Consider the following 18,081-nt stretch of genomic DNA (forward strand, 5'->3'; position numbering starts at 1 on the left):
TGGAGTATAAGGCAGAATCGGCGTCCGGTCTATCCCATAAGAGTGCCGCAGATGGTAATGCAACACTCTCAAAGCCGCGTTATGACGGTGGATATAACTCGTCACTGCATATGTCGGGCAAGCTGACAAAAGATGCATCAGAGTTTCCGGGGACTGTTTGTAAGCCCGATACCTAACATCCGAAACTTGCAATCCCATAACACGGCTCCTATACACCAAGGTGTTTATCACGCCATCTTGACACGCGCAAATGAAGCCCTCGGTTTCAGACATCAAGCCAGCCGACTTCAAAAATGAGAAAGTCAGCTGGACGGAGAAGCCCTGTTCTTCCACATGACGAAAGAACATACCATGCATGGGCCTGTCAACGTGTAGATGAAGCAAGGTGGACTGTTCCGCCTCCTTGATGGTCGCTCTTCGCCGAGATTTAGTCATGCTGGCCAATTAATGACTAGCCAGCTGACTACCTCGGCCACGACGAAACTCCAACCCGAGAGCCTCAGCTGCGGTATCCGCCGCCTTGTAGAAAAAGGCCTGAATCCCATGAAGCTCATGATCGTGCACAAACTCCAAGAGAAGATCCAAGCCGTTCATCACGTCACAGGCCAAGCGGAGGACCAAGCGCTCATGGAGAGATTCTAGGCTGAATAGTCCTCGGCCACCACCGCTTTGTAGCCCCCAGAATCGAACCCTCTCGATAAATCTCTCCTTGATAACAAGGAGGACTGCCTTATTCAGTGTGTGATGATGATACCGCAAGTTCGCAGATATTTTGCGAATTGGAGACGTAAAATTTTATCCACTTACGATGAAATCAATCACACACTGAATTTGCGACGCCTGCTTCCGAGCCATCTCGATTTTCCCCTGAAGCTGTGCAATTCGCCTCCTCATCTTCAGCTTAAACGATCCCCTTGCAAGGGTTCGCGGCTTTAGACGGCGCCCTGCTTCATACACAGCCCAGTTTATGTCGAGCAAGCTAACGTTCGGGGAGAGCACAGCAGCCAGTGCCTCATTCTCTAACGCCAGATCGTCAGGCCGAATACGGAACTTCCCCGTAACCCTCTCCCCCCTTGATCCCATATCCCTCGAAGCTCTCCCCGGCACCTCATCACTATGACGGGCAGATTGCTCCGGCTGAGGTTCGACGCTTCTCACAGAAATCTGAGAGAAACGACCACCCGACAGCCGTCGTCGAACGACGAGCCAATCATAGCCCTGCCGACGCAAGCGACTGGCCTGATCTCGAAGATGCTGTGCCCTAAAATGTGCATACTCGGGGTGCATAGCACACCACAAGTCCCGCACCCGCGCTATGGATCCTCGCTGCCCCGGCTGACTATCCACCCAACATTGCATGAGGTCCTCCTTGAGCTCCTCCGGCCACCTAATCCTATGGACACCCAAGTTGTTACCATTGTTGGATCCAGATCTGTCGCCCCTCCCAACTGATCCGCGGTCCCCATCCGAGAGGGACCGATTGTGGGGGGCTCTGCCGCGGCTCGATGACGGAACCGGGTATAGGTGCCGCCGGGTGGTTAGCCCGACACCACCATGGCTATTGCGGACATGCCGGGCGATGGGTTCGCCACACTCCCTACGCCTTAAATTAATAATTATTCATTATTATTATCATTATTATTATTATTATTATTATTATTATTATTATTATTATTATTATTATTATTATTATTATTATTATTATTATTATTATTATTATTATTATTATTATTATTATTATTATTATTATTGATCAATTAATGAAGGTACATAATTTTTTTTAGTGGAACGCTAATCACAATGTAAAATACCTTTGCCAGATAAGCTCTGAAAAGATTTACGTAAATTTCTACGATTACAATTTCGGTCTTGAGTAATTCTTTTAAACATTTTCATAATAATGCGATCGTTACGTTTTGTGTCTGAAGTAAATAGTTTATGAAAGGACTGCAAAGACTGATCATTGAACAACCACACTGAGAGAAAAAATTATTCCTGCCAAGGATTGATATTCTCGTCAGAAGATAATATTTTTTCAGAACGCATTTTTCCAGCAAAGTCATTTTCAGAGAGTCCAAGTCTATCCTCAAAAATTACAGTGATATTGAACAATCTGATTATTATGCTACCATATAACCTTGACAAAATGTTCTCCGGTATCTTCCGGATTTTACAAATTGGCGATTTTCTCAGGTAAAGAAAATTGGAATAATTCCAAATGTTAATAATTATTATTGGAGTTTCTTCGCGGTCATATGCAGAAGAATATTCTTATAGATCACCATAATTCTCACGCTTGGAACTGATTTCGGAGCACCTGAGAATGACTGGCCTGGAGAAATACGTTCCAAAAGAGATATTTTCTTCTACTAAGAGTATGAAAAAGATATCACCAAGAACATTTTCTTCGAAGGAATAAATTTTTTTCTCAGTGCAGTGAAGCACAGTAATGTAGTACTGGCCACAAACATCAGACGATATATCTTGGAGTCTTTTCTGGCTCCATGTTNATTTTCTTCTACTAAGAGTATGAAAAAGATATCACCAAGAACATTTTCTTCGAAGGAATAAATTTTTTTCTCAGTGCAGTGAAGCACAGTAATGTAGTACTGGCCACAAACATCAGACGATATATCTTGGAGTCTTTTCTGGCTCCATGTTCAGGGGACACGGTCAGTAGGGTAGACGCCTCCAATTGATGCATCGGTATGCGGTAGTACCTTCAGGAGCTCAAGTGTATTCATAAGACGATGGTACGCAGGACATTTGTGGGGGCCTTGTGACCCGAGTAAGAAATGTTTATGGTGTGACACCTGCTCGGCTGTTTAGATGCAACTAACGTGATTGTGTGGTGAACCTCTATTAAATAGGTTTGTATTCTTTTTCAGCCACTGTAGTCGACAATAACGTGTCTTGTTGAATCAATTTCCAACAAATTATCGTATTCAGCATATAACAGACAATTTACATTTTGCTCCGTTGCTTTGTTGAATCGTACTTCAATACGAACACTGCCACTCTTTACGAGATTCCAATGACCGGCAGAACTTGCAGATAAATCGAGGGTCAGGTCAAAACTCAATAAACAAAACCCGTCGGAATATGCTAGACGAGAAAGGTTATTTCCATGGTCATCAAAATGCGTTCCAGTCCCCGCGAACAAGGTATTAAAGGATTCTACATCTAGACACCCGTCAGAGGTAAAACTCGATTGCAGGGGTTTCGTAGGTACTTGGCATCCATCGACATTCAGGCATAAAAAGTTGATTCCGAAATTCTGGAAGTTGAAGGCATTCTTCTTCCTCGCTCCATTGAAACTGGCATTGTCGACAAATCCAAGTATAATTCTTTTAGGCAGTCGGCCTAAAATTGCGTTATCTATCATGTCTCCTATAATTTCATTATGCAGAACAAAAGATTTGACCTCAACACGGGGTGCGGTATATTTTGCAGTTGCCTTTGTAAGCGTTTTAGCCTGAGCTATGAATATTCCAGGGCTGAGTTTCACGTGTCGAACCATCAATGAGGCCTCCACAATATTTACTTTAGAATTAAGTGTAGTATCGTCCATGAGACAATATTCATTCTTTGTACGGATAAGACGAATACGTAGCTCGACACCGTTCATCAAAAATTTATCTTTATTGAAAACGTCACAATGCAATGGCCCAGCAGATCAAACGATCTTCCACCTTTCCTAAATACTTGTAGAGAGATTAAGCCATTATTTTTTTTCACATCAACGCCCACAACTACAGCGGTATCCATAGCGCGAGAGGTATCAGTTGACCATAGTGCCATTCCAAGATGCGAGGACTTGGCATCTTCTCCATAGTTTAGCAACGTTTCAATATATGCTCTACAGGCGTAGAGGTTATTTGGCAGCATAACAACTTTTTGATTGAAATATATATCCACTTGGTTCAACATTGAATGCAAAAAATTATTGACAGGACCAACGGAATCCTTAACAGCAGCATTGCCATCGGGTCTCAAAATTTTCGCTCGAATTTTTATCATAGTGTATGCCAAATCGATGTATTCTTCTCCATGGTCTGGTACAATGAATTCGATTGGGGCATCGTCCGATAGGGTAGACACAGGATTATAATAAACAAATTGAGAATTTTCAATATTTGTCTGCGTCGGGGGTATAGTAAACAGATCGAGCTCCGATTTCACGCACTGGAAGAGTGTGAATGTAGAAACGACACAATGATTAGTTGAAAATATCGTAAAAATCGCAAGTCTTCCTCTTGGATTTATTTTTTTTCACTTTTTTTATATTTTTCTTATTTTTTTTTATATTTCTCTTCTTTTTATTCTTCCTCGTTTTGGATATCTTGGCAGACCCGCATCCACTGAGCTTACGAGATGCCAGGCTTTTACGCTTTCTTTTATATCCTGATCCACGCATCATGGAGTCAATTTTTTCCTGTGCCTTCCTTTTCAATTGTAATCCCGACTCCGACCGAAACCGACCTTTAAGGGTGTTCCGTTTGTCACTACATCGCCTACAACGTTAATTCCCGCGTTGAGATCTTCTTTACCGACTGCTCGAGCTGCACTACCGAGGAAGGGCAGAATTGGACGAAAGAGGCCCCCGAGGAAAGCCCCAATGCCATGGCCCCGTGGATATGGGCTCCCAACATAGACTCGTCCAAAATTATTGTATCTCTCCACTGACCCTCCACCAGCCTAACTCGCGTAATATGCAATGTAAGGACTCATTCTGCTAGTTAATCAATTCTCTTGAAATGAAGTGTCACGTTCAAGGATCCGTACTCGAATGGTATCATTTTACCACGATTGCACCTTATATCTATTTCAATTGTGCGAAATGAGTATCTCATCACCGGAATATAATGAGGAATTGAAAAAGTAGCACAGTGTGTGGCACCATATGTATAACCAGCAGCATTGAATGGTACCACTCGTAAAAGAGATGACTGTACATCACTTGTTACATAAGGTACACAAAGGGAACTACAGTTGAACAAGCTTTCAGGTAAACCCCTGGCCAGACTTGCAGGTAGATATCCCTCACAATATGGCTTTCGGTTCGTGAAACTGTGCACACGCCTCTCAAACCCCAACATATCAGCCAATTTATCCGAAAAGTCTAATGCGTGTACCGTGCTACCGCNGTGAAACTGTGCACGCGCCTCTCAAACCCCAACATATCAGCCAATTTATCCGAAAAGTCTAATGCGTGTACCGTGCTACCGCATGTTTTGGAGGTGCAATGTCTAGAATACTCAAATTTTATATGATCCTTCAAGGCTGCAAAGTTATTCATGAAACCCACAAGATCCGTCAGGTCCTTGAAAACCGCAGTAGGTAGAAAAAATGTTTGTGATAAATTTGCCTTGCCCTTATTGTCTTTTCCGCTACTAACAAAGTTGATGGAGGCATCTTTCCTATTACGTATATGTAAAAAATTACAAGGAAACTCTATTTCACTCAGGCCCACAACCCATTCTCCTTCCAACTCAATTTGTTTCAGGAGCAATATTGTATATTTTGATGCTGTATTATCGGGATGATAGTCCATGCTGCTGTTGCTTGGGAGCACCATATAAAATTCGTTCCTCTTCATTTTTTTCCAATGACGTGCAGCACTGACGCTGATATCCATGAATCAAATTTATCAGGATATCCTTCCCAATGAACAAGAATTTGTTCATTTTTTCCTTTTCGTTCAACTACGAATTTATCCTTGTCCGTTTGTTTATTGACAAGCACCAACTCTGGCTCGTAAAAAAATCCTTCCATTTGTTCATCAGCTGACTCTTTCAACTCGTATATTGGTAATGATTGTTTGAGGACTGCTCTCGTTATTTGTAATATTTCTTTACTCCAATTAGTCTCATATCCTTTCTCAAAGAAGCCTTTCGCTCGACTGATGCGCACATAGTCCCCAACTTTGTATTTAAAGATTTTTTTAGGAGATTTCTCCGACTTGTATCGATTTGGTATATTACGCCATGCATATGGAGCATTATCGATAGTAACAGCCGCAGGTGCCATCTTTATTGATAAATGTCTCGAGTTGTTGTAAGAGTCGAAAATTGTTCCAACACATCCAAATATTTATATGTTCGACTATGTGGAAAGTAACGCCACATGCGTTCCTTCAATGTCCGATTAAAACGTTCCACGATTGCGGCTTTTATGTCAGGATTACGCGCAACACGAAATTGAATTTTTTTATCAGACAAAAATTTTTGGACTCTGCTAGCCATAAACTTTTTTCCCTTGTCACTTTGTATACAAACAGACACACGACCACCGCTCCTTCCCATTATACGTTTAAAGCCCTCGAGTACCTGCGGTGCCGACTTATCCTTCAATGGTTCGACCCAGGCAAACTTGCTTAAAAAGTCAATGACCACAAGTAAATATGAAATGCCATCATTATATGTCTTTAGTGATCTCAACTCAACCAAATCAGCCTCCCATACATCATCAATGTTTGTCACTATATAATGTAACCGTGGAAATTTACGTCTGATGGGTCTGTGGAGTGTAAACGTATTCTGGGCATTGAGCCAGTTTTTTATTTCATTTTCAGGTATTTCTTTTTTATACTTTGACAAAATATTTCTAGCCCCCGTATATGCCTCCGGCTCTGGAGGGCTAAAATATGTCCCCGATAGTTTTTCTTCGTTTAAAATGGAAGCCATGATGATGGTCCTGAGTCCTTCACTTTGTTAGGAGGGTTTATGCGTGCTTTTTTCGGGTTTTTACGCGTACGATGTACTAGAGAGGTACATTGTGTATTACCTTTCCCTGTATGATGCTCATCTATAAAGTCCTTATCCTCCGAAACTTCAGGTTCTTTTCTTTCAAAAATCTTTCAACAAAAAATGTTTTCCCACAACTTGTGGGTCCACAAATCATGGCAGTGAAGGGATGTTTCCACCTTGTATCCATGTCGCCGTCTGATGAACAATTGTAAAAAAACTCATCATTTTATACACTTGTATAAGATTTTCAAAAAGTGGTATGCATTTCAAAACGGCAGGGGGTGTCGTAAGGCCCCAAGCGTTTGACCTGCTAAGGGAGGCTATTACCTCATTGGTCGAGGACAATGCGCGTAGGCGTGTACAGGTAAAATACTGGAGACATACACTTGTCCCCCTGTGGCCAATATTAGGACACTGACTTTTTCAAATATAGGCTGATTTTTTTCTCACTTAGCCACAGTTTCCTAAAAGTTCAGAATGATGGATCCAAACGATTTACCAGGGCCTAGTGGTACTTCTAGAGGAAATACCCCACCTCGGGAGTGCGATTTCGATTGGATCGATAATTTTAATCTTGACTTATTGAGTGATTTTGAAATTCAAGATAATTTTGATGTGGATTTATTCGAGCGTTTTAACCCTGAGTTCTTTGATATTCAATATGGTGGTGGTAAAAATGTGATCAATGATCCTGAGGCGCTCAAAGCCATTGAAGACTTGAATCTAGATTTACTAGATCAACACAATAATGAGTATCACATCTTATGTCAATAATAATAATGAATATTTTTTTCTAAAAAATATTTTTCCATTAAAAAATGAATTCAATTTCAGATGCGCAAATTGACCGCAATGAAGAGGTGGAGGACCCACCGTCAGCACTAAGAACAATAAAAAGGTCACGCCAGAGGCTCCCTCGTTTCAAACTCGACACATAAGTAATGGAGTTTAGAATTAACCCTGTGCCTGAAGATCGCAATCCGACCGAGTGGGTGGAAGAAGCTTTTCGAGATGTCTACAATAATATCATAGAAGCCGGGGGCCGCGGAATGAATCGAATGTGTCCCACATTCAATTTTGCAAATATGCAAAGAGACAACGCATGGATAAGCCCACGGGCGATCAATGGATACGAGTTTCAGGCTGATGCCCCTGCACGTCAAGGAGACTTTCTTGAAAAGGGCATAAAAAGAGGACTGAGCAAAAAATGTGTTATTCAAATTTCCAATGAAGATGGCTTGTGTTTAGCCCGATCACTTGTTGTGGCCAGAGTATACGCCAAGAAATTGATGGCCAGAGTATACGCCAAGAAATTGAAGGCCAGAGCTGACAAGGGCGAAATACACGATATGAGGCTGGCCATTCGACAATCCAAGGGTATAATGCAACGTGCGGAAGCCAAACGCCTAACCCGGGCAGCTAGGGTCGTTGTTCCTGACGAGGGTTGTAGTTTAGAGGAAATTGTCCAATATCAACGATACTTGGCGCAAGAAGGATGTATCATCAAGGTCTATTCTCTGAAAAGAAATGGAAAAGATCATCCTGTACTCTACGACGGCACACCTGAAGTAACCATCAGGAATATACCTGCCCAATATATCCTACCCATTGTGTACTATCCGGAAGAGAAACACAACAAGTCGATTCAAAATTTACCTTCTTTTTTCGGCGCTGCATATCATTGCGAACATTGTAGTAAACCTTACAACGCTCGAGGGCATGTTTGTGATAAAACTTGTGACAGGTGTATGAAAAATCCTCTGTTTGACTCTACAATCGTCGATAAAATAGTGTGTAACGAATGTACCAAGAATTCCACGGTCAATTGTGCTTCGAACAACATAAAAAAGCAGGGTCTTACAGTGGAAACAAGCCAGCCGTATGTGGACACATAAAATTGTGTAAAAAATGCAATGTAAAAATTGATCATCGGGAAATTCAGAAACACGTGTGTGACAAGTATTATTGTACCGTATCCCAAAAGGACGAAGATATTTCTCATCTATGCTACATGCCCACATTGAAAAGTAAAAAATAGTTAACGATGAAACGCGTAGTATTTGTTTTCTAGGACTTGAAGATGAGACAAGATGAGCTGATGCAAGGAACTGATGATGTCAACATACACGTACCAATGCTTTGCGTAGCCCAAACTGTGTGCGACCGCTGTACAGGCATGGACGATGACGATATTGCGAACATTAAGGAAAATCTTCATAGCCCGTGCAGTGTGTGTAAACCTCGAGAAAATATTTTTGATGGCGAGGATCCTGTGCGAGGATTTGTCAATTCCATCACATCGATGGATAAGGCGTATAAAAAAGTAGTTTGTAGTGCTCACAATGCAAAAGGTTATGACTCGCAATTTATTTTGAGAGATGTCATGCGTAGAATCAACCGCGAAATTGAAGCAATTATTAACGGCACAAACATTGTTTTGATGGATTTCGGGGATAATAAATTTATAGATAGTTTAAATTATTACGACATGGCTCTAGCCCGTTTGCCAAAGGCTTTTGGATTGGGGGATATTGCAAAAGGTTATTTGCCACATTTTTTCAATAAAAACGAAAATCAGGACTACGTAGGGCCTATACCCGATGAGAAATATTATGGTGCAAACACGATGAATGTGCAAGATCAAGAAAAATTCTTAGCTTGGTATAATGAACGAATAGCAAACTAAGAGTTCAATTTTCGTGAAGAAATTCTCCATCATCGTAGACTTGACGTTACAATTTGAGACGAGCGTGTGTGGAGTTTCGTAAATTAATTATGAACCCTGGAAATGTTTGTCCTTTTACAGAGTGTGTAACGATTGCTTTGACTTGTATGCGCATTTTTCAAACAAATTTCTTCGAAGAAAAACAGATAGTTATTATTCCTCAGGGAGGAAATCGTTTAGGAAAAACACAGCCAAAAATAGCAATTGAATGGCTCCTATAGCGCGAGCATTGCGAAAATCATCGAATAATACACACCGGGGGTACTCGAGAACACAGGACGGAATCAGGGCATTGGCTAGATGGTTATTGGGAAGATGTTGAAAATAATAAAAAATATGCATATCAGTTTCACCGATGTTATTGACACGATTGTCCGCGGTGTTTCAAGTTTAATCGAGATGAAGAGTTGAGCCACAAGGATACATTAGAGAGTCGATATGAGAGAACAGGAGCAATTACACGGGAATTGCAAAAGTTGGGTTACAAAGTCATTGAAATGTGGGAATGCGATTTTATTCGTCAAAAAAAGACATCTCGAATTGTCAAACTTCGTTGAAAACATCGATCAGCAAATGTTTATTGCCTTAGAACCGTGCGATGCCTTTTTCAGTGGCCGCACGGGAAATACCGTAACACACTATGATGTTAAAGAGAATGAAAATATTCGCTATGTCGACGTTTGTTCCTTATATCCATATGTTTTAAAGACGGGAATTTTCCCCATGGGTCACCCCACTGTGCATTGTCAGATCATATGCCCTAATAACGATATTTCGCGGATAGAGGGACTTGTAAAATGCCGCATTTTACCCCCGCGACGATTATTTCACCCAGTTTTACCTGTCAAAGCACACGGTAAGCTACTGTTCCCTCTCTGTCGGTCATGCTGCGAAGTTCTAGTGCAAGACAATTGTCTTCATGATGACCCCACCTGACAGCGAGTTTTTGGGGACTTGGGTCACCCCAGAGCTTTGTAAAGCAGTAGAGGTGAGATATAAGATTTTAGAAATTAGTGAAATTTGAGAGTATAAAAAAACAACGCGTTATGATCCAGTGACACGAACAGGGGGTTTATTTGCCGAGTATATAAACACTTTCCTAAAAATCAAACAAGAGGCTTCCGATTAGCCAGCATAATGCACAGATGATGAATCCAAGGATAGATAGATAGCTGAATATGAGGCGAGATAGGATATAAAACTGGACAAGGATAAAATTTAAAAGAATGCTGGATTGAGAGCAGCAGCAAAACTTTGTTTAAACTGTCTCTGGGGTAAATTTGGGAAGAGAAAAGATTTAACGAAAAAGGCAATCATTCGAACATATGAGGAGTTTGCCAACATAATGTTCAATCCTGAAATCGAAGTGATAGGGCTTGTCCCTGTCGATAACGAGACTCTCTTCATGTCCTGGAAACATTTAAACGAAGCTGCGGAACTGTCTACTAAGGCCAACGTTGTTATTGCGGCTTATCCAACAGCTCACGCACGTCTCAAGTTATATTCTTATTTAGAAAAACATCAAAAACGCGTTTTGTATTATGATACTGTTGAAAAGTGGCTCCAGCTACTGGTCCTCGTTACCCGTACTACGTTCTACCTCATTACCATTAACCTACATTACCATGTGCCTTGATAAACTATATTACCATATAGGNCTCTTCATGTCCTGGAAACATTTAAACGAAGCTGCGGAACTGTCTACTAAGGCCAACGTTGTTATTGCGGCTTATCCAACAGCTCACGCACGTCTCAAGTTATATTCTTATTTAGAAAAACATCAAAAACGCGTTTTGTATTATGATACTGTTGAAAAGTGGCTCCAGCTACTGGTCCTCGTTACCCGTACTACGTTCTACCTCATTACCATTAACCTACATTACCATGTGCCTTGATAAACTATATTACCATATAGGGATACTGTTAAGATGGAGACGAGACCGTGCGCATGCGCAGCTCTCGTCTCGACACGTTGAGGCGTGGGGTGGCTCTTTCGTGTTCCACAACGACTAGACGCAGGACGAGTCTGACGTGTGCATTAATAAGCCTTCCTTAATCTACAACTATGTTATACTTATTGTGTTCTATCTCCTAACCATCTATCAGGTTATGGGCCCAGGCACGCTTCCACTGTGCAGTGAAACAAAAAAAAAATAAAAAGGAAAAGTGATGTCGGACGTGGAATTAAGTAAGTAAAGAATATCCAATTAAAATTAAGGGATTGCATCATCTCGGTGGGAACAACGGGGAGACCGAGCACAAAAATGGCCGACATCCGTGGAATACTGACGCGTCCGAAATAATTTAATCTAGAAGCTGAAATTGGAGATTATTATTTTAAATAAATAAAAAGGGCAAATGAAGTATCAAAAAAAAAGAAAAAAAACAATAATAATCTAGTTTTTCGTGAATTCGGGATGAGTTGAAGGAATAGCGGAATTCTGAAGAATTAATAAGTTTCTAAGGGAACTAGATGCGAGACGCGTAATAAAGGGGGGTTTGGTTGATGCAGTGAGTGCGTCGCCGACATGGCGCGCGCGCAGTAATATATAAAATAGAAACCACTGGAATGGAGACGCGCATTAACACATAAAAATAATTGTCATGCATGAGTGGATGAGTCCCAACCAAACCCGACGAGGAAAATAAATTAATAACGAGAAATTCTCCACTGGTTGGAAATCGAAATCCAATTAGTAAATAATTAATAATTATCACAGGTGACGACCTGGGGAAGTTGTGGGAAACCCTCACTTCAATATTTGGATTTGATGACTTCCACAGAGGAGAGGACGTAGTCCTGGAAGTGGTGGATGAGTCATTGTTAATGAAAGCAGACAAACTTAAATACAAGCTTGGTGAGTCACAAATGAAAAGGGCTCGGTGAGAGGTCTGGATGAGAAATAAATGAGAAATGCATGCGATTGAGTGCTAGTGAAGATATTGGCTAGCAAATATCAACACATTTAATTTAGCACCAATAATTCAAATAAAATACTAGTTATAAAATAAATATATATATATATATATATTTATGAATATAGATTCTTAATTATATCCGGAATCGGGATGTTCCACCAAGTTGATTGGCGGAGGAAAATTGATCGTTCAATATCAGAAACTAATCGACTTTTTGAGCACAAATTAATCTTTGTCTACAATTGTCATTTGTGTTCAAAGCTCTAATGCCAGTAAATTTGAGTACGATAACTGGCAGCGGAGCAAAGGATATAACATTTATAAAACTTACCAATAAATAATCATAAACTAAAATTTCCCAACAGGTAAAAACATGATGGTAGATGGGCAATGGGAAGCACTGATAAAGTGGTATGAGGACAAGCTCTTAATAAACACACCACCCATCATGCCTAAAGTTTATGAGGAACATCCTATAGCTATTATTGAGGTCAGTAAGGAAAGAGTTGACGAGGAGAGTGAGGACGAGGAAAAGGGTAAGAATGACGAGGTCCAAAGGGATGAAAAGACGAATACAGGTCAGACGGCCGGACGAGTGGATGAGCAAAATGCAATAATAGCTAACACTCTCAAATCAGGTAATTCAAAACCCCAAATTAAAAAAATTGAACATATAGAAACGAAAGTTACGATAAAATCACCTGTAAAAGTTCACTCAAATGATCTGACGAAAACTAAAATTAATGAGAAACAAAATGCATTTCCAGTACAAGACAGACTTGAACAAGTATGTGCAAAACTGGATTCGGTCACCAATGTACTTCTAAAAATAACTAAATTACAAACTAACACGGGTACATTTTTAATGGAAGCGATAAAAGAAGTTAAAAAGGAAGTACAGGTGGGACGGAATGAGAGAGAGGATAGAATTCAGAACATTGAAGAGAATATGGAGAAGTTGTTGACTTGGGCTGACGATCAGGACGAGAAGGTAAGCGAAGAGACTGATCAACCCAAAAAGGGCGATGAGAATGATATGGATAAGGAACTGAATGAAAGAATTCAGGAGTTGTTTAAAAGAAAAGAAATGTACCAAAAAGATGAAAATACCAAAACCAGCAATGCTGAATTGGTTAATGAAGCAATTAAATACAATCTATTAGACAAGGGGCCATCAGTAAAACGTGATTATAAACTTGATAAAAATACTAGGTATGAACATTTTCATGACTACTTTTACTCAGAAGTAAGATCTCATAAACTCTCACACATTATTGACAGTAAAGTTAAATTCAATGGTGATCCGAAGATTCTGGATGAGCATAAATTCAAAGTGAGAGATATTTTGATAAATCACATTGATAAAGAATATCATGTTAAAGTTGTAACAATTCAAGATCCAGTAGCAATTTTAAACAAACTCAAAGAAATTAAGAAATATGAAAATAATATCTCTTCGGCTACTGTAAGACTGGAAATAACAAGTATGAGATACGATAAAAATAAATCAACTGCTGTAAACTTTTGCAATAAATTTGAAGAAGCTATTCGTAATTATGAAAATTCACCTGATGCTACCCCGTTGTCTGAGGAAGAGAAAAGAGACGCGTTCAACAATGCAATTATTAAGTCAGTACCAATGGTACAACTATTACAGTCAACAGCAAAAATTAAAAACGAACCTCCTCTGACGTATGACCAATTAACTACTGTTATGAGACAGGAAGAGGCAATAAGGAAACAGGACGAGCCAAGTAGCACAGAGGTGAGAACAGCAAATCTGGCATCCAAAGATACTAGATGCTACGAGTGTGGCGGATTCGGTCATCTCGGACGAGAATGCCCTGGACGCGGACAAGGGAAATTGTGCTATTTGTGCAAAGAGTTCCGTCATACCAGACGAGAATGTCCGAAATCAGGTGAGATTTTTAAACCAAGAAACTATACTAGAAATATCAGTTCGAGCGGATGAGGTTTTCGTGGATCTGGGAGAACATATAATTCGTTGAAAAGAAAATCAAACGGTCAGATTGAAACTGGGAATTCTAAAAGGGGTAAATTTTACAATCAAACAAGCAGAGGAAATTTCAAGTATACTAAACCCAGAACTACTCCTAAAGTCAGTCAGGAAGAATCAGGGAAATCTTCAACATCTGACAACAAAGAAAAGGGTAAGTCAATAATGAAAAATTCAATAAATGATAAGTCACGCGAGGGTCAGGCAATGTTGGTGGGCGAGAGTGATCAGAGAAGCAAATTTATCACTAAGTTTCTAGCAGACTCCGGTGCCACAGAGCACTTAACAAACTCAAAATTAATATTCAAATCTATTGACGAGCAAACTAAAGGAGTAATTAAATGCGCTAATAAAAATGAAAACGCGGACTTGAAAACGGAGGGAGTCGGTCAGGTGGAAATCCAATTGTTAAATGGCAAGAAATTTGTGATAGATGAGGTTATATTTGCAGATGCTCTTCAAGCCAACTTATTGTCATTAAGACGCTTCGCTGAAATGGGACTTGGGATTTATCTGGATGACAAAAGAATTGACATATTTAATCCAGAGTCGAATGAATTGTTTATCTCTGGAGTATATGAGAAGCCATATTGGATTGTTGATTTAGAAATGAATAACTTTAGTGATGTCAATAAACAATTTCAGACAAATACAATCAGACGAGTTATAGCTAATATGGTGGAAGANTAAACTCGGATTTGGAGCCCTGTTTGTTTACTTGGAGTCATGAGGATGGGTTCTTAATTCTGTTACTGTATGTGGATGATATTATTATGGCTAGTAATGATAAGATCAAGTTGGAAGAGGTTAAAACAGCCTTGAGTTCAACATTTGAAATGACTATCCTGGGTGAGCCAAAAAAATTCTTAAACATCTCGATCAAAAGAGATAGAGAAGACAGGATATTAAAGTTGAGTCAGGAAAAATATGNTAGAAAATGGACAATCCGAAATAGAACAAAAAGAAGTAATTTTCAATAAAAAAAACTCAAAAACAACTACTGATCCAATTCNATGTTAACTACACAGGCATCTAATCAGGAACGTAAACTGAGAGTCTGATCTTGCAGGAGAAGTTTACAGTGTGAAAATGAATTGTCCATACCGAGAAGTAGTAGGTAGCTTGTTATATCTCGCAGGAACAACAAGACCTGACATTTCCTATGCGGTCAATGTATTGAGCAGACACCAGGTGAATCCGACAGATGAAGATTGGAAAATGGTGAAAAGAGTACTACGGTATTTACAAGGTACCACTGCCCTAGGTTTGAGATATGCTGGTGAGACTGACGTCATAGAAGCATATTCGGACGCTAGCTTTGCTGATTGCAAGGAATCATTGACTACATGTGGTTATGTAATTGAACTGTTTGGTGATTCGATCATTTGGAGAACTCACAAACAGTTATATGTAGCTTTATCGACGTGCCAAGCTGAATATGTAGCGATGAGCTAAGCGAGCCAAGAAATGTTGTCCATGTACAACTCTCTAAAATTAATACTAACACCCCAACTGCCTATGACATTATGGTGCGATAATAAGGCAGCGACGTGTAGTACTGAAATCAGTGGGGGAAATAAATTGAGACACATAATAGATGTCAAAGCACACCATATTAAAGAGTGTGTGAAACTCAATTTCATCAAAGTTAACTGGATTAGTTCTAGAGATCAATTGGCTGACGTGTTTACAAAACCTCTGGCGTTTGAGCTACACAAACGACAAGTTGACAAAATATTGAATGTAAATATCTAATCTTATGTTTTATTGTTTGTTTAGGAAAGAAAAATAATTAAAGATCAAAGCACTGTATTAAAGGACTCAGCAGCAGTCGGGAGGGAGTGTTGAAAAGTGGCTCCAGGTACTGGTCCTCGTTACCTGTACTACGTTCTACCTCATTACCATTAACCTACATTACCATGTGCCTTGATAAACTATGTTACCATATAGCGATACTGTTAAGATGGAGACGAGACCGTGCGCATGCGCAGCTCTCGTCTCGACACGTTGAGGCATGGGGTGGCTCTTTCGTGTTCCACAATGACTAGACGCAGGACGAGTCTGACGTATGCATTAATAAACCTTCCTTAATCTACAACTGTATTATACTTATTGTGTTCTATCTCCTAACCATCTATCAGATATAGACTCGGTTATTTACATGAGCGACGGAAGTAACGAGTTACCACTGGAGAATTTTCTAGGGGATTTGACCGATGAAGTAGACGGTTACGGAGAAGAGAGTTTCATTACGTCTTTTGTCTCTGGCGGTCCTAAATTTTATACTCATCGTGTGAAGAAACCGGATGGAACCATCGCAGAATTTAGTAAAATAAAACGGGTTGGGCTTAATTATGAAACGCGTAAACAGATTCATTACGACTAGATTCGTGCCCTCGTTGTCGATAAAGTAGAGCCTTACCAGATCAACTACAAGGGTATACGATGGGCAATGTACCATGACGTCATCACGAAACCCGAGACCAAGATTATCCGTGCGACGTGCCCAAAACGAAGCCTTGATAATGGTGCTACAACCCTCCCCTATGGATATAAGACAAAACGACTCGCGATTGAACCCGACGAAGGAAAACTATTTTTGGTTTTTGAGGTAGCAATTAGGGATTAGATGTAAGACTTTGAGTAATTTTTTTGTAGATGTAAACTAGATGTAAGTTTTTAACACCAGATGTAATTTTTTTTTCGTAGATATAAGTTTTTATAAATTCAAGATTTTTTTTAGATATAAGGTTTTATAAATTCAAGAATTTTTTTTAAATGTAGGTTTTTCTTTAAATATTGGGTGTGTGAATATGATTCCGTCCTTTTTTGTTCAAATATAAAACACATTTGCTTGTTTCGAAAATTGAAGAAAAGTTCATTGAAAGTATGCTCCATCTGCAGCTACAACCTTCGCCCATCTTTCACGTAATTTACGTATTCCTTGCCTGAAGAAATCCTGGTCTTTTGAGCTGATCCAATTATCAAGCCAAATTTTGATACTGTCGTATGAAGTGACCCGTTTTCCCGTAAGATCTGACTGCAGTGTTCGGAATAAGTGGTAATCCGAAGGAGCTAGTCTGGCGAATATGGCGGGTGGAGTAGCACTTCCCAGTCCTGTCCATCTAAATATCTTTTCACAATTTGGGCGGTATGCGGTTTGGCATTGTCATGTTGAAGAATTAATTTACTGTACCTATTCACTAATTCTGGTCGTTTTTCTTCTATGGCTCGCTTCAAACGCATTAGTTGTCGTCGGTAAACTTCTCCATTAATAGTTTGAGAGGGTTCGAGCAACTCATAATATACAACACCTCTCTGATCCCACGAAATGCAGAGCATAACCTTGGTACTGTGAATATTTCTTTTTGGCTGGGATGGACCGGGTTCACCTGACTTCACATAAGTTTTTTGGCGTTTAGGATTCTCATAATATATCCATTTTTCATCTCCTGTGACTATTCGATGCAAAAATCCTTTTCTTTGCTGTCTTTTAAGTAGCATTTCACAAATTGTTTTTCGACGTTCCATGTCTCTTTCTTTCAATTCATATGGAACCCAGTTGCCAACTTTTCGAACCATTCCCATTGCTTTTAAACGCTTTGCAACAGTTGATCGTTCAACATTTAATACTGCAGCCAATCCTGCTTGAGTTTGGCAAGAATCCTCTG

At 39.9% G+C, this 18,081-nt stretch overlaps 1 protein-coding gene across 1 annotated transcript; it reads left to right on the forward strand.

Moving 5' to 3' along the window:
* The first annotated feature begins 12,107 nt into the window (after positions 1-12,107).
* Positions 12,108-16,485, forward strand: LOC107046445. The gene is made up of 4 exons (XM_015269060.1): positions 12,108-12,332; positions 12,759-13,384; positions 14,117-14,312; positions 16,190-16,485. The coding sequence occupies exons 1-4, from the start codon at positions 12,302-12,304 to the stop codon at positions 16,204-16,206; spliced, it is 870 nt and encodes a 289-aa protein (XP_015124546.1). The 5' UTR covers positions 12,108-12,301; the 3' UTR covers positions 16,207-16,485.
* The last annotated feature ends 1,596 nt before the right edge of the window (positions 16,486-18,081 follow it).

This window comes from Diachasma alloeum, unplaced genomic scaffold, assembly GCF_001412515.2.
Source record: "Diachasma alloeum isolate Michigan unplaced genomic scaffold, Dall2.0 Dall_scaffold_01388, whole genome shotgun sequence".
NCBI lineage: Eukaryota > Metazoa > Arthropoda > Insecta > Hymenoptera > Braconidae > Diachasma > Diachasma alloeum.

What these genes read in the sequence shown, in the direction of transcription:
- LOC107046445 (XM_015269060.1), top strand. Translation starts at nt 12,302, where the DNA reads ATGAAAGCAGACAAACTTAAATACAAGCTTG. An exon ending in CAAACTTAAATACAAGCTTG is followed by an intron (nt 12,333 to 12,758) that starts GTGAGTCACAAA and finishes ATTTCCCAACAG; the next exon opens with GTAAAAACATGATGGTAGAT. An exon ending in CTGACGATCAGGACGAGAAG is followed by an intron (nt 13,385 to 14,116) that starts GTAAGCGAAGAG and finishes GTTATGAGACAG; the next exon opens with GAAGAGGCAATAAGGAAACA.